The sequence below is a fragment of the Chaetodon trifascialis genome, chromosome 4 (genome assembly GCF_039877785.1).
Source record: "Chaetodon trifascialis isolate fChaTrf1 chromosome 4, fChaTrf1.hap1, whole genome shotgun sequence".
In the NCBI taxonomy this organism is placed as follows: domain Eukaryota; kingdom Metazoa; phylum Chordata; class Actinopteri; order Chaetodontiformes; family Chaetodontidae; genus Chaetodon; species Chaetodon trifascialis.
The window spans coordinates 7,589,462-7,612,238 of NC_092059.1; the positions used below are offsets into that span (position 1 = coordinate 7,589,462).

At 44.5% G+C, this 22,777-nt stretch overlaps 1 protein-coding gene across 1 annotated transcript in view; it reads right to left on the minus strand.

The window, feature by feature from the left end:
- Window positions 1-22,777, minus strand: part of ncanb (neurocan b) — a 140,753-nt gene that overhangs the window by 88,004 nt on the left and 29,972 nt on the right. Inside the window, exons 2-6 of the mRNA XM_070960763.1 lie at window positions 20,923-21,005; window positions 7,749-7,972; window positions 7,489-7,657; window positions 3,179-3,353; window positions 1,008-1,135 (exon numbers count right to left, since the gene is read on the minus strand). Coding sequence (XP_070816864.1) covers window positions 1,008-1,135; window positions 3,179-3,353; window positions 7,489-7,657; window positions 7,749-7,972; window positions 20,923-21,005 — 779 coding nt within the window. The remainder of the gene's footprint in view (window positions 1-1,007; window positions 1,136-3,178; window positions 3,354-7,488; window positions 7,658-7,748; window positions 7,973-20,922; window positions 21,006-22,777) is intronic.

Consider the following 22,777-nt stretch of genomic DNA (forward strand, 5'->3'; position numbering starts at 1 on the left):
AGCTTTCCTCTCGAGCACATCGCAAATGCAGTTTCCAAGGACAATGGTGGCAGATTTACCGCTCAAGACGACTAAAACAATGGGTTTTAGATTTCCAACAGATGTAAGCAACAGCAGCTTTCTCACTTCTAGCTGACAGCTCTTGAGTTTGATGGCTGAAATGCCAACTGTTGCTGGCAGATTTCATCAGCTGCAGCTATCCACTTAATGACAACTCAAAGAGGTGCTTGTGCTGGTTTCTCTCCAGCTGATTTGGTAATACTCCTAGCTAACTCTTTTTTAAATACAAGCTTTGTAAAAGGTCCTTAAAAATGTATTTGGTGGCTACATACTATACATGACATCATGCTAAAGTGAGCATCGTCACTCATTGATGATCCACATGGGATACAAAGAAATGAAGGAGCAGCATTAATCTTGATATAATATGGTGCTCCCTCTTAGCCCGTGAAGCATTGCTGAATTAAGTTATTTCTGTATACAGAAAGCTAATTAGCTGGACATGCTAACATTTGCAGCTTACCTTAGAACAAATGAACACACTGTGTGATCCATCCCTTCAACTCTTTTGTGTTTGGCTCCAAAAACTACCCTCCAAACTCTTTGCTCCATGTGGAAAAACCCAAAGCTTGACAAGCCTGCCATCCCTAATTATGCTTGCTAATGGATGAGCTGTTCAGGGGAGGGGTGAGCCAGATATGAGTTCATCAAAGTCAAAGACATTTTGTCCATCTGTTGTAGATCTGTGTCTCCTTTGCCTGTGGAACTGCGAATCAAAAAGTAAAGTTTTAGGATAACACTACTGACCCACTTATCTTCTGCCTGAAGGAGGTATTGTCTCTCATTTCCACGGGCTCTCCTCCCCCTCCGTCTCCCACTGCCCTCTTCCTTTCTGCGCTAACAGAGTATTAAGTCCTGGTCACAGCGTTCTTGCGCTGCACACCAACGACTTAGTGGATCCATGCATGACTAAACCCAAATTTACGATTGAAGCTCCTGACTCCTACCTTGAAGCTGCTTAGCAAAGCAGTAGACATCAAACAGCTCATCAGGGGACCTATTGCCGTAGTTACGGACTCCAGGTGAGTCCTCGCGATCGCCATAGCAACCAGGCCGAGGCGACTGGATGGGATACCTGCAGAGAAAAGCAAGAGACAGAGGGAGTGAGGGAGGGAGATTAATACAGCCTGGCCATGAAAACGGCAGCCACAGACAAACTTGGCTCCCCGGGGATGAGTCTGTGTTCACACGCATGCAAAATAAGATGAAACTGAACTACACTTTTATCATCTCCTGCCCTGCATACAATGACTTTAAGTATATCCTCCTCCCAGAGATTACCCAAATATATTACTCACAGAATAACAAAAATAAACACAAAAATATCCCCCCTGAAACTGGCTGAAACGCCAAAGCGAGTTATACAATAACATTCATTCCATTTCAAAACAACCTCAGGACAACAATCGCAAAGCAATTCAATAGATACAAGATCTTTCTTCTTTTAATTATTCTGCCCTCAGTGTGAGTTTCACAGAATAATTACCCGACCGTTTTACTTAAAACTGTTTTGAAATGTGCTTAATGCTCTGGCAACGCAAGAACTCCAGTAACGCTACAGCTTTAGAGAGAGAGAGGAAGAGAGGGAGGGAGAGGTAGGAAGTCAAGGAGAGGTTAAAAGAATCAGGAATTCCTTCGCTGGCTTGGCATGCCTGTGGGGCTGAAAAAACAGCGATCTATATTCAGGCTCCAACTGGGCAATTATTCCGCAAGAACATTGATTCCTGCAGCACCGGGGCACAGGCAAAGAGGCTGATTAAAAGATTACGCTGGGCATACAGGGACTTATGAAGTACTTGGAACACACACACTCACAAACACACATGCAGAAGCCACACATGCCTGCACATAACCGTAAACCCGCAGCAACCTGTTTTCATCAAAGTGTAACAAGAGAGCTAAGTCTTGTAGAGTCTCCGCCCTCAGCCTCTTTATTTCTGCTTGGTGGCTCGTGAAGCGACGGCTGATGTCTGTATTTTTTTGCGCGGTATTAATTGGACACTTTCCTCCTGGCTGATGTGCAGTCGGAGCCGACTGGATCTGGACCAATTAGATAGCTCCCAAGTGAAAGCAACAGGAGCTAAGGACAGAAGGGAAAAAAAAAGAAACAGCGAAGGGGGCCGAGCCGCAGGAAGGCTGTGAAAAAACTGTCAGGAGGACAACAGCCAATCTGCTGGGCTACTGGAGCAACAGCGATTTGAAATTAAAATGGAGATATGGAGAATGTGCTGAGAGATGAGCTCAGACTGGTAATGTTAACAGAGACTCCATGGAAGGTGGCAAGCTGAAGCACACGCAGCAGCCTGACAGACAGCTCTGAGGGGGCAGATGTAGTTAACTGCCTTTCCAGCGTGCAAACAAACAATTAGGTCCAATTATGTAGCACAGTTTTGTGTGTATAAAAACACCAAAAAGATTAAAATGACTATCACGCTGGCATTCTTCATATTTCATTAAGCTTTCTGTTTTTCTGAACATATTTTTAACAACGGGGTGCGTTTATTTTTCGTTTGACCATGTGGCAAATTATCTGAAATCTTGGGCTGAAAGTGACGTCTGATAGAGATTTTCAAAAAGCAACCTGGTCCCACAAACAAGAGCTGTCAGCAAACCTGAGGCCAAAGACTGCGAGTGACTGTCCGGCCCAGGACACTCACATGCAGCTGGGACTCCAGGTGAAGTGATGGTCTGCCTCTGGACTTCACATTTCATTTGCTTCTCATTAAATCAAAGGAACTGTCTCAGCATTGGCTGGTGCTCGGTGTGCATATATGACATGAAGTGCTTTTAGTATTTAGAGGCGAGCTCATAATTGCGCTCATAACTCCCACAATGCACGGGGAACTGTGTCTTATTTGTTGACATGCCATCTCTCACCAGAGGGCTAATTAGTCTTCTTCATAATTTCTCTCCTGTTCTACTGTATACATACCATTCTAATTGAAATCGCCCTTGAGGATGCACTTTACTACAAACTTAGTGATCGCCGTTATGCTGCCTGTATCAAAGACACTGCTCTGTATCTCCATAGTAGCCATAGTAACAGGAAAGAGTGTCTCTGTTTGTCAACAGATGTTGAACTTGACGAGGTGTAAGTATGCGCTGATGAAAAACTCACCGCACAGTCTGGTCAGACAGCCAGCCGGCGTCACAGTTGTCGTAACCGTCAGCGAAGGTGGCCTGCAGCTGGCCTGGTGTTGCGATGACCGCTGAGTTCTCCAGACACACCCTCTTGGCGTCAGCGAAGGTCAGGGTGTAGCGGTCATGGGGCGCCCGGTAGTGAAATACCACACCTGGTGCAAAGAGATACAGCACAACTCTGAAAACTAAGCGCATGCATTCAAGGCCTGCAACCGGCAGGTCACAGAAAAATTTATGAACCACAACCTTGAACCGTTAAAAGACGAGCATGTACACGCTCACAGGTACGCGAACGCAAAGCCCTCATCATGTACTGACATCGTTCCATCTGTGCAGGAGCAAACAACAGCATTCAGGTTCAGCAACACGCACACGTGAGTCTAATTTGCATCAGGCACTCGGCCGGCTTATCATTAGAGAAAAGAGATGTTGCCCTTGGATACGGTGGATGACAAACAGCGGTGATGTTTATTTTACTGCTTTAACAGTACACACACAATGTCACCCCGCTGCACACTGCCCGCTGTCGCACTCATGATGGAGAGACAAAGAAGGCTGACAGCGAAACACAGAGACGCTGCATTCAGGGAGATGCATGTAATGAAGCACAGAGACAGTGAGAGGTAGACAGGAATAGAAAAAAATCAGGTTAGAACAATTGGAAGTGGCAAAAAATAAATCAACTGGGAATAAAGTGAGACAAAATTCTCTTAGCCGTGAAAGGAGCATATATTCCACTTAAATGGGAAAGGGAACGCTTCAGAAGTGTCCATCTAATGTTCCCTCACCTCCCACCTCTGCCTGCCAGTCACGCAGTGCTGCTCCCCCGAGGAGCATCCAGCGACATGAAAGCCAGTGGGCGTCCGGCTACTAACACGGACCCTTTATCTTCGCTGGCTTTGTCTGGGAGAGTGACAGAGATTCCTGCGAGATGGAGGCCCGCGTGGCAATTTGAGCATTAGTACTCCAGGCTATGGGCGAAGAAAGCAAGCTGGGGCCATGTGTGTGTGTGTGTGTGTGTGTGTGTGTGTGTGTGTGTGTGTGTGTGTGTGTGTCACAGTTCCCATAATCCCAGCAGTCCATCAATCCATTCTGTCATACTGGTCTCAGTCTCTTTTTCACATAAATGTGGAGCAGGGATCTTTTTTTGCTCCTTTTCTTTTCTCGTAAATTCTCAGTTTCCATCCTTTCTCCTTTGAGGCTGTGGGACTGTCCAAACAGAGATGCTAGCTTGCTGGCTAATACGTACACTAGAGAGAACAAATGGGTTTCCTCTTGGTATGGGAGACCCAGTCCTATTCCACATGAGGGTTGAATGCCTGATACCTCATGCCTCTATTTTTACCCTCTGCATCCTCACACATCCCCGCACAGTCTCCGGGGAGAAGAACAGGAAGACAGCGTTTGTGTGTAGGCCGTATGCTTTATGACTGCATGATGCCCTCATTGTAGCACTGAGCAGTTGGTGTCCCTTGGCACTACACCACGCTTCATTTTAACATTGGCTTTTTTAAAGTCAAACTAGAATTTGATTCATTCTTTGTGTGCATGAAAGTGTAACTACAACAAACCTGTAGCTAAAAGCGTTTTTGTGCAGATCTTTAAAAACATCGTCCAATCGTTCTGGTTGGAAGTTTGGCATAATCCCAACTCACAGTGAAACTTTAGAGCTTTGGATTTACAATTTTGACCAAAGCACATAAGTCAAAACAAGGAGATACTAATAAGGTATGGATTTCTTAGCAAAAAATCATTTTAATATTAGTTTTTGCCATCAACTACCCTATCCCTTATCGTATTAACAATATTACAAAGGAACACATATATACTGCATTAATGATGCTAATATATTTGAACCAGTTTAAGTTGTTTAACTACGAAGAACCATGCTGAAGCTATCTGCACAGTATACTTCCCAACATGCCCAGTTCTGATGTATTATCTATTGTCCTCACACCAGTTAATAGCGGACCGCCATATCTCACCACAGACAACGGCTGACACATGCAATCAATGGCGCTGCGTTCTAATTGGTGAGACACAGCCAATTGACCAGTCAATATGTGCCACCACAAAACAAAATACAGACAAAACAGGGAGTGAGGAAGACAGAGGCAGCATGGGAGAAATTAAGAAAGAGATGGCAAGAAAGGAAGGACATCTCATCGGGGCTTAGGCACGCACAAATGAGTCTATGAGAAGAGCAGCGTGGATTAATATGATATTGATATAGCTAAGCAGTATCAATACCTGCTAATTAATACGTTAAGCACTCTGTAGAATTAGTGTGGGGACGGCTTTGGTCCACCATGTAGCGTGACTGCCAATTAAGACTAAGCCCTGGAGATGGCTACTCCTCGCCAGCTACGTAATTGGTTTCTCTCTGAAGGAGTGGTTTTCATAGCGTGTTAATCGATTGGCCAAGAGGGGGAGGACGCAGGGTCTCCCAAGCATTGTGACAGGGGTCTTGCTTACAAAATGTAAACGGCTTTAATGGAGAAAGATGAGGTGCTCCACTTGCTTGAGAAAACCAGCTGGCATCCTCGTTGAAATGTTGAAATTATAGAGACGTAGTGGCCCGTGTGAACATGCACACGCAAGCGCTCCCACACGCAAACGCACGCTCGCACATTCTCATCTGAGCTCCATGCAGGCGATGCAATGGAGGCTGCTGTATGTGTGTTACTCTCAGCGAGACACGGAGTAGCCACTGTAGCGTGCTGTGTCTGAGTAAAAGAATGAGGCTACTGGGCTTTTAGAGCTGATGTTAGCAACACTAGAATGGATTTGTGGAAGCGGCAGCATGGCGTACGGTGGCTAATGCATCGTGTGATTCCCTGTGGTCATTATGATAATAGCTTATTATTAAAAATAGTGAGTGACCTGGAAAGAATCTGACGAAAGCTCTGCGGCTGAAATACCCTGACACAGTAATTATGGTTCTACTACACTGAACCACCTCCAGGTAGTCTGGTAATTCCACAAATACGGATGTCCTGGATACAGATAATGCAGTAAATGGTTTGTCCATTTAGTTAAGCCACCGAGAGCCATACAAGCTCTCGGATTAACTCGATTTGACAAACAGTGCACTGCTGGGTTCCACCCTTGTTGGTTTCATTAGGCTTCCAGTGCATGAACAACACCTGAGTGGCCCAGGTCAATGATGTTTAATGTGTTCTAGTTCCCTCACCTTTTCCCCATCATCATACATTCTACACGGACAGTAAACAGGCCTGGGTGTAATGGCTGTATTAGGCTGACATGGAAAGCAGGGTCATTATTATTCATAGTGGCAAACCTTGGGAGCAGTTGGGGAGCTGTACACAACCAACGAGTGGAGTCTTGACTGGCTGAGACAACACTCTGTGTAGCTGAAAACAGGCATAACTTCCACTATGACATAAATGGTGTTTATGACTTTGTACATCAACACTGATCAGTTGACGGTAATATTAAATTTGCTCAGTGATAAAATTGAATCATAGAAATCAGCAGGTTTATGAGGGTGGTAGCTGATTCTTACTCTTTCTTTCTCTATTTCAATAATGCTTCAGTGGTGTGACTGTCCATTATTTCAGTGTATCACACTTTAACACAGCTATCAGATTCAAACAAATCCCACTATGGGTGCTGACTTTGGTAATTAATGACAGAAAGTAGTCATTAACTCATCTTGCTCCCTCAGCTCCTGTGTTGAAAAGATGGATGAAGTACAGGCGGATGAAGTATTTTTTGTTTAAAACTCTTGAAACTTGTAGTTTGGTTTGAATTTTAACAATGTGTAAAGCATGACCTGCCATGACTGTGACGGTTTATTCGCAATGAAGCTCTTCCCTTTCAGTAAAACTTTAGCTTCTGCAGTGAATTAGTTATTTGACGCTAACCGCATTACTGTAGCTGCACGTGCCATTTGGCACAGCAAATGTGAAAATTTATTACCTGACAACGGGCCGACTTGTTGTTTGTTTCTCTCAATGAGTTTGCAAAAATTACTTAATACTGCTAAAGAATGACTCCTGGGAAGCTAGCAAGTGCACTAGCATGTAGCAGCTAGCTACCCTAACAACGAATAGCATGTTTGTCCAAAATATGCACCAACACTATTTGGTCTCCAGGTTATTGGGATTAAAACATTTTTATTCCGTTGGGCAGAACATTAAATAGTTTCAAAATCCTGACGTTTACTTAATGCAACTCGCACACAGCTAGGTTTGCTCTAGCATGAAATTCCCCACAGCGAGTGCAACTTAAATTAGAAATGGGAGATGTCCACATTTTATTCACCTGTGACCTCCAGGGGAACCGTGTCCTGCTCGTCGTTGATGCCCACCACGACCTCGCAGCGGTACAGACCAGAGTCGCTAGAACGTAGCCCTGACAGAGCGAGACTGGCGTTGTAGCGGTTCTCATTATAACCGGGCAGCGTTACACGACCCTGGAAGGCCTTCTTCACCTGCGGGAGGGGGGGGTGGGATGATGAAAATGAGAGAGGGAAACCCCACTGAGCTATTTGTACTTTTGCAAAAACGTAGCCTTTACTGTACCTTGACCACATTGTCTTTGGCCACCAGGACCGACTGTTCCTTCTGCAGGCCGTCGGAGCCTCTCTGGCCCCAGACCTTAGTCCACTTGATCCTGGGGGGCTCATGGGATGAACTGGGGCGGAGGGTGAAGAGGCAGGGGAGCAGAACGGTTTTGGACAGCTCCTCGCTAATGGTCTGATGGGTCACCTTCCGCATGTTCACCACAGTGTCGGCATTGGTTAAGCCTGAGGAGAGGAGGGGGGAGGAAGAGGAGAAGGGGAGACAATCAATGCTGTCTTTTAAATGACACCACATGACGTTATTTCTCATTACCTTGAAAAAAGGTTCTTTAATTGCTTTGTGTAGAAGAGAACACACTGTCCTTCCAGGTTCTTTGTTCCATCAGACTGTCCTGGTTGTGGAGTAAAAGGGAAAGAACAGAGGCTCGCTGTGTTTGCCTGATTATTGGTCATTGATCCAACAGGCCATTACTGTGCTACCTGAACAGTGGGAGGCAGGGAAAGACTACGGAGGGAAGATATCAAAAGTCCTTTTGTGAGCCATACATCAAACCTGCATATGCATTATGGAATCAATATCAACAACCTCTTTGCAGCTTGAAGCAGCACCACCATAGAGATAAAAACGTTACTTTCATCAAAACATCTAATGACGGAGAGGAGTGTCATTATAAGAAATCCAGAGTGTGGTGCATTCAGAGGAGCTCTGTGACGTTTTTTACTTTATTTTTTATTTTTTTGTCTTTTCTCCCAACCAGTGTAAAACTAATTTTACACTGGTGGAGTCATATCATACATTATGATTACACTCTAATCCCGTGTCACCTTGCCTGAGAAGACAGAGGGTTCTCATTTACATTGTGAAATGCGAATTCCACCCTTACAAAACAGTAATACAGGTTATCATCTCTGAGCTCAATCTGCTTCTGTTTATCCAGCGTGTTCAGCTTGCGAATAAGATTTACCTGTAAGGCCTTAAGCCTCCTCCCGCTTTGTCCTATGGCCCTTATCAGTCATGCTTCCCTTTCTTCTCGCGACCGGGAACGCTGGCGAAAACATGTCACTACGTCTTATTTGCCCCAAAGCCTAGCATCAACATGCATTTTCAATCAGCTAGCCACTTTTTAGCCACACAAGCAGCATAGCTGGAGGTAAAGCAACAACGGTCTGTCAGTCAGCCCACCACTTTGGGTCCAGACTTAAATATCTGAGCAAATATTAAATGGACTGCCTGTAAATTTACATTGATGGTGCCCAGAGGATAAATCATAATAACTTCTCTTCTTGTGCCACCATGAGATTAAAATATGCAGTTTTGGTGAAATTTCTCAACCACTGCTCGCCATGAAATTTGGTTCAGACATTCATATCCCCCTCAGGATGAAATATAATTCGGACTTTATGTTATGTTGGTTATGGCGACGATCAGGCGGGCAGTGTAGTTGGAGAGCTCCCAAAGCGTTTCGTTATTTCCCTTTCCTCAGAGTGATTAACGTGTTTAGAACTGACAAATTCTTACGGGGAAACATCAATTAAGAAAAGCTAAGACCACAACGAGTCAAGAAAGTGAGACAAATGAAAATATGGCGACAAAAAATGTCAATGAATGAATGCCAATGAAGCTAATGCTACTATGGACGCTCTGCAGGCTGGCATAGGTGCTATCCGTGCTGACACTAAAGCAGGACACTTTGAAAAGAAAAGAGAAATGAGCGGATTTTGTGAGACATGAAGGAAGAGCTCAGAAACTTCAAAGAAGAAGTTAACAAGAAATTGAGCGAGATCGGTGCAGAACTTAAGAACACAGAGGCTAAGGTGGATGAGCTAAGCTAAGGTGGAGAACCGAGTGGCAGAGGTGGAAGAGTGGACTGCTAAAGCTAAAGACGTGCCTCTACAGGCTTTGGAAGAACAAGAGCGTATTCAGTCCAAGTTAACGGATTTAGAAACACACTCCTGCAGATATAATCTCCGCATCTTTGGGATTTCCGAGCTAGAGGAAGGGAATGATGCATGCAAGTTTCTGGAAAAGTTTATTAAGTCAGAGTTGCAGCTACAGGATGAAATATAATTCATTCATATCTAACCCTAACCCTCCATCATCAGGTCCGGGCTCAGCTGCAATTTTTTGTTTTGTGCTAATTAGCAAATGTTACCATGCTAAGCCAAGATGGTGACCATAGTAAACATTCCCTGCTAAACGTCGTCATTGTGAGCACGTGTGCATGCTGCAGTCGCATTATTCTCAAGGCACCGCTGTGCACAGCCGCTAGCATGGCGAGTCTTGTTCCAACTTCCTTTACCTGAGAGTTCCTTTATCAATAAAACAAACTTATTTTTAAATCTCCCAAAGTGCCAGACAGAAACCATATCATTGTGAATATAATTTGATCTGGAGAAAAATTATACTCGAGCTGTAATAACCGGGCAGAGGAAATGTAAGGTGAAGCTGTATGAATGGATGAAGTGAAAGAAAATGACAGGAAGAGAGAGCAAAACATGAAAGAATGAAAGAAGAGAAAGGAGCACTACCTAGGTGGGCGGAACAGACAGAGTGATTGAACGGTGGAGAAAATGAGCCTATTGATTTCTTTTCATCAGTGTCAGTTCACAGCACGCCGCGCGTCCTTCTCCACTCCCGTTTGTTTGGACGCATGTTAAAGTGCTACACACTACAGGGGCGGCCCCTCCTGTCTGTAATTAAATGGCAGATTGGTGGAACAACGTTTTTGCAGCGGTCACAGGCACACCGCTGCGCGAGTCCCTAAACCTCTCTATCCTTCCCTCTGCTCTGTCATTTCTCTCCCCATCTCCTGCCATTCTCTTTCTCCTCTTCCTCCCCGACAGCGCGACCACCTGCCAGCTTTCAGATGAGCATTTTCAGCTTTTCTACTCACCGACTGTACCATCACGCGCCCTCCATCTGGAAATCTTAAGTTTGTTTTATCTTCAGACTCTATACAAAGATTCAGCGTCTTTTTCTTTTGGGGGATTTGATTTTTTCCTCTGTCGCACCGAGGAACAATTCACTTTATCATTCAGATTCAACTTTGAATCAGTTTCCTCATCTTTGCCAATTTTGCCAATAGTGGATATGCTGTATGAGGTGTGTGTGTGTGTGTGTCCTGGTATGCTCTCACAAGTGAAAACATCTCATCTCTCATCTGTTATTCATGGAACACCAAATGCACGCCCACCACACACACGCACGCACGCACGCACGCACGCACGCACGCACGCACGCACGCACGCACGCACACACACACACACACACACACACACCTTTGAAGGCACCATTTCTCATTCCTTACTGGATGGTTAATGTGCCTTTGAGCACACACAAACAGCAGACTCGCGAGTAGCTGTCATTGCTCATTCCTGCAGCCGTTGATGCTCAAGCTAAGAGGCTGAGTGTCTCTTCCCTGATAGCTTAACATCAGCCCTCCTACCACATTTTCCCCTCCCTGCAGACACGTAAACACACATAAATACCCACTTCTCTGCTTCTCGCAGTGACATCGTCTTAGACAAGCGCTACTTGTCTAACTCCCTCACCAAGTGATCTATGGTGCTCTACACGGCGGCATCAAACTGGATTTGTGCTCTGAAATGGCCTCTCGTTTCGCACTCGAGAGGAGCTCAGCCCTGCGAGTGAGGTGACCTGTGAAACAAAATGCATGAGGCTTTCAAAGGCAGAAGGATAAGAGGAGACAAGAGAGGAGGTGGGGATTAAAGAAGCAAAGCAGTGTGGGTGGCCAACAATGACTACCCTGATTGAGACCGGTGCTTCTGATTTTTGTTCTTGTGCATATGGAAAATTAAAGCAGCAGTCGAATGAGAAAATTTACTCCACTCTCATATCTGGCTATTAAACATAAGGTTACATTCAGCAGTTGGTTAGATTATCTTATCTTATCTTATCTTATCTTATCTTATCTTATCTTATCTTATCTTATCTTATCACACAGACTGCAAACGGGGAAAACAGCAGGCCTGGATCTGTCTACCGGTAACAAAGCCTGCATATTAGCAAAGCTACTTGATGTTTCATATGTGTATTTTGTTACAAATTGACATAGCCAGGCCAGCTGTTCCCTCTGTGTCCAGTGTTTATGCTAAGCTAAGCTAACTCAATGTAGTTTCAACATTACCATAGAGACACAAGAGTTAGGTGAGAAGATTAATACCACTCTTGGGTTTCTATGGTAATGATGAAACTATATTGAGTTAGCTTAGCTTAGCATAAAGACTGGACACAGGGGGAAACAGCTGGCCTGGATCTGTCTAAAGGTAACAAAACCTGCATATTAGCAAAGCTACTTCATGATTCATATATGTATTTTGTTACAAATTGACATAGCCAGGCTAGCTTGTTTCCCCCCTGTGTCCAGTCTTTATGCTAAGCTAAGCTAACTCAATGTAGTTTCATCATTACCATAGAAACACAAGTATGGTATCAATCTTCTCACCTTACTCTTGGCAGGAAGGTGAAAACGGGTGTTTTCCAAAATGCTGAACTATTGCTTTAAGTTAATTACAGAATATCTGTAGGTTACTTACTATAATCGGCATTATTATTGATCAATTGGTGCATATTTTGCAGGATTCAAATTCTTCACTTAATCAACAAAGGCACTGTGCAGGTTAAAATGACAATTCTGTGTGTTACACAAACACTGTTGATGGCAAAGTGGCTCTCTGAAAACAGTTTGTGGTCTGCAAGGCCAGCACAGAAATGTGCTCTGCAATGGGAGAAGTTGTAGAGGAAAATTGATTCACCTTTGAATTTGTTTTACTTGATAGCAGCAGCAATGCACTTTTCTCTCACCAACAGAGGAAAAAACAGGCTCCACAGAAAAGATGAACAAGCACAATTGACTCCAGCATAACACAGCGTAGGATTGTGAGTGGTGGAAGGAGGCGAGGGATGGGAAAAAAAAAACATAAACAAAAAAATGGAAGTGGGGAAAAAAGCTAGAGGCTTGTGTAACGGAGGAAATTGGAGTGATGTGATGTGGAAAAGGAGTCAAGAGGATATGATGGAAAAAAAGGGGAGATGTCCTTTTGTGATTCAGCAGGAGGTGTGTGAAGACTGACATAGTGACACGTTGATGCTCTGTCTCTCACACACACACACACACACACACACACACACACACACACACACACACACACACACACACACACACACACAACCTCACTTAAAGAACACATCTTTCATAAGAGTCTATCAGATTCCACTCCCTGCTGTCACTCTCTTTGCTTTATCCCCCTCGAGGATGTGGCACTCATCTTTGTTTACCACATACTCACGCATGTGCCCCTCCTGTTCAAACACACACACACACACACACACACACACACACACACACACACACACACACACACACACACACACACACACACACACACACGCGCAATCAAACTCCAATTTCTTAACCACCTTGCCCAGAGCTTGCTAGAAACAAAGAACAGGCAAATTTATTCTTTAGCTAAAAGGCATCGATAACATTCAATCTGCTTGCCAGTTTCTTGCCAGGTTCCACCTGGATAAGCACCATTTGGGTAACATTATGCTACTTATGTTGCCAATAGCAAGACAGCAGCACAAATGAAGCCAACCAAGCTTTACAATCACAATCACATTCTCCCTCTCTCTCTCTCCCTTTCACTCTTTCTGTCCACTTTATTTAGACAAATGTTTATCTTTGTTTCCCGGCCGGTGCTGCAATTTGCACAACTGCATCAAACGAAATCAATTGCACATCCTTTCTTTGAAAAGCCGAATTACATCGTGGAGGAGAGCAGGTGAAAATATAAAAAATAAACATTGCTCTCCTCCTCTGAGGTAATGAATGTAAACTAGAGAGGGTGCCCACTGCCATTGCTATATCAAATCTGCATTTAGATGGAAATGTTATCACAAGCGTAACCCCCAAAAGATTGTTCTTTGTTTGGATATCTATCTGTGTTTCATGGTGCCCTTTGTCACCCTTTCCTAAACAAGGCTCCCCTTGCTGCTGGGTGATAAAACGGAGAGGAAATACTGGCGTTGAATGTCAATGCGTGGCAAGGAAAGTCCCGATAAAGAGCATGCACGCTCAGTGAAACTCCTCCTTTGGAAGACACCGGAGAGCAGAATCCAAGCCAGTACAGTGGGACTGTGTTAAATGTTAACAGGTGATCTTTCATTGACCTCATCCTCTGTCTTTGTGCGTCAGTCTGAGTGTTGAGAAGGGCAGGGCGTGAGAGGACACACCCTTCACCTCCTCCTGGGAGCTCCTCAGCCAACGGCGTGCAGATAGAGCTCAGATTTTCTTATTTCCTTTCTGCTGGTTCGCAGTGGCGTCTACGTGAACATCACCGTTGGCCCATCTGTCTTCACTTTGCTCCAGAATTATTAAACACAGTTGGAGAGCTTTTATGTGGCTGGCACAGAGCTGCACACAGACACAGGGTGGGCTGTAATGGGCATTTTCACTGTAATCAGAACACAATTGCGAACATCATTCCTTGTTCTCTGCCTCTCTTTCTCATTCTTCCCCTCTCTCTCGCTCTTTTCTGAGGCTTCTGCAATGGGTTTTTCCAATGATAAAGGCCCCTTTGTCTTCAATTTGCCCGCATCAACCCCGTCAACCTGCCAGTCAAGAGCTACCAGGACTGATCGAGTGCATCCCCTCCTGTCGCCGCCGCTCCACTCCCGCTGCCTGCGTGTCAGCTGATAATGTGTTTGTGCATGTGTGCGTGATTGTGCAGAAGTGTGTGTAGGTCATAAATCATGACAGATGAGCTAACTGACAGAGGCTTGCCACTATTAGTTGATGACTGTGTTAAGAAACGACAGCTGATACAACACAAACGATGGCGCGGCGGGCTCAGGTCAGACCGGTTTTGTAATTCTCACAGTTGGTTTTAATCTGGAGGGCAGAACATGAGAGGAGTGTAAATTTGACTCAGTGGTAATGCTTTCACAGGTCCATCACTTTCAAATACATACAGTCCCTTCCAGCCATCATAAGTACTCCTCCATGAAGTAAAAGTAGTGAATCTCAAAATCTGTATTCACCCATTTGCAGTACAGTGGCGAGGTCAGCTGCTCATTACGAGCATTAACCATTCACACACACTCACACACCATTGGAGCACTTTAGGGTTCAGTATCTTGCCCAAGGACACTTCAATATTTAGACTGCCCAGGCCAGGGATCGAACCACCGACCTTCTGATAACGATACAGTAGATGACAGCCCGACCCCCTGAGTCACAGCCGCCCCAAGCAACACAACAGCATACAAATACACTGTTGGTATAAAAAGTTCTAGTTCTATTTGGAATTTTACTTAATAAAACTAGAGAAGTGTTACCTGCGAAACTGATTTGATCAGAAGTAAAAGTACACTCTGAGAGGTGTTATGAAATATGACACCTTTCAGAGTGTCTGTATCTGTATCAGTATCACGTCTGTATCTTATTATTAGCTCATTATTATTGAAGCATTAACACATAAGAAGTATTTTAATGTTGTAGCAGGAGGAGGTAGAGCCAGTCTTAACTACTTTTCAATACTGTTTTGCAGTCTAATCCATAAAAATGTATGTAAAATCTAAACCTGTAGAATAATTACAGCTGTCAAACGAATCAGTTGAAGGATAAAGTAGAATCAAATGTCAAAATTGTGTTCACATTGCTTAGGTAAATGTAGTGGAGCTGCACCGAAGTTACCACTACGGCTTTCCATTGAACTTTCCATGAATTTCTATTTACATTTCAGCTTCCTCCTAAGGAATGATATGAAACCATGAGTGTTACTGGCTCGAGCCCCGTAACAAATACACAAAAACAAAAAGTATTCCCATGCTGAACAGTTTTGTTACACAAGTCAGCTGATCTTATTTTATCATCTAAAGGAAATGTTACAAACCAAAGATGAAAAAAACAAAAACTTAGCTGAAAAGAGTAAAGTGAAACTGTTTGGAAGGAGAAGGAACAAGTTGAATCATTTTTATCTCCTGATATGAATAAAACATCTCAAGGACGGCGGCAGCAAAGTGTGGGCTTGTTTCTTGTGTGAGCGGCTGGTCTGGCAAAACTGCTCGCCGCCTTTATTGTGCTGTTGCGGGATGTGGAGAAATGCATTCTTTTAAAAAGACCCTGGATGATGCACAGAGACAAATGGAGAAAACAAGGGGTATGGTGAAAATGACATGAAAAGAGCACCAGCAGCTCTTTAACACTGGTAAGTTATCGTTTAGGAAGAGAGAGAGATGCTGAGGCTGAGACTGGCCAGATCGAGGCCGGAAATGATAACCAACAGAGGCACCACAAATGGAAAAAAAGGGGGGAAAGGGCATCACACACGCACGCACGCACACTTAACGATGTGCTTTGGGGGTGGCCTCTTCAAAGAACAGATCTGAGGCCACGTGCGGTCTAATGTAAAGTGAATGAGGGGAGGCTGCTTTCCTCCGTCTTCCTCTGCTGTGTTTGATCACTGGTCTGTGTTTCACTGCAGTGCAGCTGCCTCTCCCCCCACAGGAAGCACACACACTCTTAAATATGCAAAGATGCACACATGCACGCGCAACTGAAGATGCAAAGTTACACATAAAGCATACCGAGAGAAGTTTTCTGCATCTGTGTGTGCGTGTGCGTACACTCATGTTGCCTGTCTGAGCGCAGCAGGTCTGCCAAGCAGACATCACGCAGGGTTTGGAAATGATGTCTCCATGCTGACTTTCTCTCTCACATGAGATCCTCCCTCCCAAAAATCCCTCCAACTCTCACCTGCCTCCTCCTTCCTTCCCTGTACTCCTCCTCTCATCTCCCTCATGTTTCTTCTATTGCGCTCTATTTCTCCTCTCAGCACATTCCTGTCTTATCTTGTCTTTCTCTCGTTCACTCGTTTCCTTTCTCCTTGACTCTCTCCCCCTCCTGTTTCACCTCTTGTAAACCCCGGGTTCCCTCAGCTAAACTTTATCCTCTTTCCTCTCGTCCTCACCTGCATCGATTTCGGCAACAGGAACAACAATGAAACAATATTTGTTCCCTTAATGCTTTTCATGAGAAACAGGATGAAAACAAAATAAAAAGAAGCCTCTGAAAACAAAAACTACCACAAAATGTGTTACGATTTTAACAGACGAATAAAAACCAAACAATAACGCGAAAGATGGACGAGTGGACAAATGCACTAATTGCCAATAAAATGACCAGCATGCATCTGCAGAATCAGGCGTTGTTTGCTCAGCTAACATTAAGCCAACATTATGAATATGGAGACGATGTTAATGTTACTTTCAGTTGAGTGTATTTTGTGTTTAGGGGATAGAAATCAGTGCAGGGCCAGAAAACGCACTGAAATGCTCTTTTTGGGGCTAAAAGTAACAATGATTAAATCCTAAAAATAATATACATTTCAGTCAAATGTCTATTACTGAGGACTAAATCAAAATAAGGTGCCAAACGTAACTCTGCCACTTCACCTCTCACACCTCCCTCTTTGGTCTTTAGGGATATTCTCCCAATTTCACAATTCCTCCACACTAACTGTGCGCTCTAACCATCCGTCAAACCCTTTGTGACCCAGACTGCCTCCTCTTGTCTCCTTCCTCCTCTCTTAGTGACAAATATTAACCATCTCACTGCAGCTCTCTGCCTGTTTGAGGTGACTCCCACCAGGCCATGTCAGGCTTCACAGGAACCTCCCGCAGGGCTGCTGCCGTGACTAATTTCGTATCTTCTGAAGCATAATGATACGTTTATCTCATGTGGCACGCAGCCAACATCGTGAAATGCATAAACACGCGTGCAAAAACTCACTCCTAATGTGTCCCCCCACCCCCACATCCCACCCTCTTTCCAATCTCGGGGTCGTCAAGCAGAGCGTCACAGAGCGAGATTTAGCGCCAGCCCACCCCATAGTCCTCTACCTCCCATTGACTATTTCTAGAGTCACACAGCAGAAAAGAGACCACACAAACAAAATGCAAGAGTGGAGAGGGAGAGGAAGCAATAACAGGAGGCGTTAATGCCCTCAAAATCCACAAACTAAACTCCTGCAGAAGCAGGGAGGGTGTATTTGCATGACATACACACTCCGAAAGGCACATGTGAGTGTGTTATCAGGCTCCTCTGAGAAGCTCTGTGTGTGTGTGTGTGTGTGTGTGTGTGTGTGTGTGTGTGTGTGTGTGTGTGTGTGTGTGTGTGTGTGTGTGTGTGTGTAGGCTACAGTGTGTGCTGCTTGGTGAGTTGGCTGCAAACTACCTGGCAGATGTAACCTGAGGGTTTCCACACAAACGTGTACACACATAGAGAAAGAAAGAGGAGTTGGCTTCATTTTCATCATCTCTCTGCGAATCTGAGCCCTGAGTCACAGAAAGGCCCCGGTGCCAGGTTTTACCTCCACAGAAGGCAGAAACAATACAATACAGAGAGGAGCAGACGGTCGGGGAGGCCACTGAGGGCACTGAGGGGGTGTGCGGTCTGTCCTGTATACGCACAAACACATGTAGATACACACCGGTACACAGTAGGGGAGTACAAGGAGAGTATAGAGAGGGTGAAGAAGGACTCAGCCATGTCAATGCTTGTATTGCATACATTTCCCTGCAGACTTCTGTGCAATAAAGGCTGCCAAATAGACAGATTGGGGGCTGTTGAGCAACTGGGGATGAGGTACCGATAGACAAATTACTCACACAAGTCTGTGTAAGTCGCTGTATGACACTGAAGCCTCCATGACTGTGTTTTCATTAACCCAGCTCCATGTTTCCCTGTCCTTCTTTCAGCTGAATCGGGGGTTTAAGGAAGTCAGTAAAAGAGATGTGCAAATACATGCAAAATGTCAAGTCCCTCTCCAGAGTTTGGATAACTTGCTGACACATAATGAGAGGATTAAGATCCTAAACTCGGGCTTTTCATCCAAATCAAAGCAAGTTTTAATGAGCTCTCCAAATATACATTTGAAATAAATATCTTGGAGATTTAACAAAATATCAAAATCCTTTTCGCGCTCTTCCAAATGGCTGAGAAGATGAATGTGAGCTTTGGAGATCTCAGATTTGTTTTTCTTCTTTACCTCTCATATTTTCGCCTCTTCTTGGAAGTGCTGTTGGGGGTAATTATGAGCAGATGAAACAAGACGAATTAGAAGGCTGCTAGCTAAGCTGCCAAGGTCTGCCAAGTGTTCAAGATATGAAAATGGAGAATAACGATACAAACAAAGAGCGGACAGACTGACGAGCAAAGCTATCATCAACGTTACTGAGGAGATCTGAAACGTCTCACAGTGCAGACTGCTGCTGTGGCTGCTGATCACAAATTGCGACCATTCATTCGCTGACACTCGGTGGGTCATTCATTTTGCTAAACCTGATGGTCACTCTCTCATCAATGTGCGTTTGTTTTCCAGTTTGGCTGCGTGGTGTGTGACAGTGTGAGCTATAATTGTGCCAATAAATGAACCAGAAGGTGGTGTCACATAAAGTACAAATTAAAAATTATACTTAAAGTTGCAGTAAGTAACTTGTCTAAAAGTAATTTTTGTCATATTTGCTAAAACTGTCTCTATGCCCAGACAGCAGCACATGAAACATGTAATCTGTGAAAAAAAACGGCTCCATTGGTCCCACCTACTGCTCCTACTGCGATTTGCAAGAATCCACCTCGCCCGACACAAAACAGCCAATCAGAGACAGGGAGTGTCTGACATCTGTCAATCACTACTCCAACACGCTGTGAATCGCCAGCTCCCTCCGCTCACACTGCCGGCTGCTGCTCAGTCAAACAGCTCTGTGAGTGGCGTCAGGAGGCTAGTGAAAGCTATGGTGGAGCAACAGCCAATCACAAAGGAGAAACTGCTCATACTGCCGCTGCCAACAGCAGCAGATACAGCTAAGACAACAAATAACCATAAAGCTAATATGGTGATTGTTAGAGTAACACTCCGCAGCGCACATGATATGTTGGCAACTGTGATGTAGCAGCTGGGCAGAGTTAGCTTGTTTCCGATGCTTCGGCTAACGTTACTGGTTATCACGGCAGCAGCGCAAGTGCCGCAGGGAGGAGGGGCTTTGAGGCAGGGCATGAGCGGAGAGGGAGGGGGAGTGACGTGAACTTGTGTTGGTTCAAATTTTCAGGCTAAGTCTGCTCTCTTCTCCATCTCCATCAAGCATCTTATCATCTGTCTGTCCTTGGTGGAAATCCACTCAGTATGATTTATACCAACTACGAATGTAAAGCAATTCCCATTACTCATTATTTTGCAATGTCGTAATAAAAGACGGAAACATATGAACATCAGCGGAGGTCAAGTCGAATGTGTTTTAACCATGTGTTTCGCCTTGTTGCCTGAATGAAGCGTGTTCGTATATCACGCTCTTTATATTATTGCTGGAGCAGTTTTGACCTCTAACCCAGATCCTTCCAGATCAGAGCATGCAGACGAACACCTGAGACTTTAATTATTCTGCACAAATACAGTCCCGCAAAAGTTTTTTATCGATATCTTCCTTATATTTCCTCCTTTTTGAGTCATTCTCAACAGTTCTTGGCTGAGAGTACAAAAGACGGTGATTGCGTGCTTCCAGGAGGTTTTGCTTATCTTTGATTGGAAGGACATGCTTGATTACCTTTATCACACATCACTCTTCCTCTCACCCTGTCCCCCTGCCTCCCTCCGTGCTCTACAACCAAGTTTTAAACAGATATATTCATCCCTCTATAACTGCACCAGGGATGCCATTTATCACATCCTGCGCATTGAAGTTGGTGCGTGACAGGAGGTGGATCCAAACTCACAGCACTGACCTACAGAGGGTATTTTGATGGGGGAGATTTGAGGAGATCAACATTCTGCTTTGCAGGAGGGTTGTGACAGTAGTCTATAAAATGTACAATTTAATAGTTAAGCACTGAGTTAAACGTAATTTTTATTAATGATGACCATGAATAATGTGGCAGATTGACTGCACACAGCGGAATCTCATATATCAGAGGTAATGGCTGGAAACTGGCTCCAATCAAATAAGACCAGGACTTATTAATAGGCTGGAATTCAGCTGGTAAAAACTGAGAGAGACCAGTCTGCAGTTCTTCTGTGCACATGATTATCTGCAGCTACGGACTGTATAGACTGCAGGTCAGGTGACGGCGACCGCCCACAGTTTAATGAGGACTCACCACAGCCCACAGCTTGAAGCAGAAGGAGGGCCAGCAGGGGCTGCAGTCCACACACCGGCAGTACGCCCTGCATCCTGCTGCACCTGGAGACAAAGAGGAAGAGGGAGGCAGGGAACGTGAGTACACAAAGGAAGCTGAAATCAACACGTCGCTCTGATGAGGCTCGCCCAACAAACAGGCATGCTTGGATGAGGCGCCGTTTGTACTTTCTTTTCATGACATTTTTTTCCCTAATTCTCAGTTTTAGATTAGCGAGGTATCAATTCATTCTTCAGTTCAATTTATAATGTAAGAATTATTGTGTGAGGAAGTCTTCTGAAGCACTCTGGGACTGTAACGGTGATTAAGGGCTTTTAAATGGCGATACAAATAAACTTAATGTGACCACTCTTTTTCAAGTATAATAAAGAAATATGGTGTTATCCTTACACTTCACAGGCACGTAGTGAGCCTAATGAAATTTTAAAAGGCCTCACTCCTCCATTGTCTGTATCCTTTTGTTTCTCTTCAGGGTCACAGGGTTGTTAAACCTATCCCAGCATGCACTGGGGAGAAGGTAGAGAGAAACCAGACTGACTGTGGTAGACTGGCATCTTTCCCAGGGTGTTTCATGGACACAGATGCTCACTTTATACCCATGCTCTCCAAAACCACCTGCCTTGCATATCTTTGGACTGAAATCTAGTCTTACATAGATCCAATAGCCCTGAACACTGAGCCGCCAACGTCAAAGTTTTCCCTGTGAAAAAACAGTTGAATTGTTCTTTACTAAAGCACCGCCATCGTAAAGGTTAGATTTTGGATAGAGAGCTGCTGCATGAGAGCGAATCTCCTGTAGAAAAATTCCATATACAGTTTACCTTGTAAATAAAAGCTTGTTTATTGATGTGTGGTGTGGGATTAGCAGAGAATACAGACTCAGCTGTGTGCAGAAAAACAAGAGATTGTTTGTTGCACAACAGGGAAAGACACTGATGCAATTCAACAATAGAAGCAGCCAGATAAGAGCACCGGAGCCAAATCTAACATGATGGACTCTGGGCTCCCTTGTTGCATACGGTGTGCTGGAAACTCTGCCGAGCAGAAAAATATCAAAGCAGAGTCAATGCTGTCACATTAAACATACAAAAATACCTATTTGAGAGCCAGGTTGACAGCAGCCGTCTATGGCATGTCTACTGGACGAATATATATATATATATATTTTTTTTTTTTCTGAAGTACCTGGGAATTTTGTTCAAGTCTTAAATAAAGATGCATGCACACACACAGGCTTGGTTTTCATTTTAATTCCTCGAGGGAAGTGACTTGTTTTGATGTGGAGTGTAAAAATTATATTATGAAGTGACGCTCTCCATGTACATCGTGGAGCTGAATGTTTTTTTTTAGCAAAAAGTATTCAGTGTCACACAACCCTTCAGTTTCAGAGAACCAATGAGAGGCAGAAAAAAAACAAACAGCAAGTACATTTCTTGCATCTACGTGTGTGTGTGTGTGTGTGTGCGTGCGTGTGTGTGTGCGTGTGTGTGTGTGCATTTATGTGTATTTGACGAACAGCTAATATGTGTGGTACAAAAGCCAGGCGACAGAGACCGAATGAGGCTGGCCGGCCCCTGCCGTGGGGCTCGAGAAACCCTGAGTGTAAGTAATGAATATGGCATCTCTGGGGACATGGCGGGGCGAGCAGACCTGAGGGCAGGAGAGGAAGCGGGGGGGCAGAGATGAGGGGATTTGGCGGCTGGGAGTGGAGATGCTGGACACAGATAGCCAGTGTCAGTTACAGCAGCGCCGGCCGCTCTGACTCGGTCTCAAAGGTACAGCCAAGGACAAAACACCGACCTCATACCAAATACCT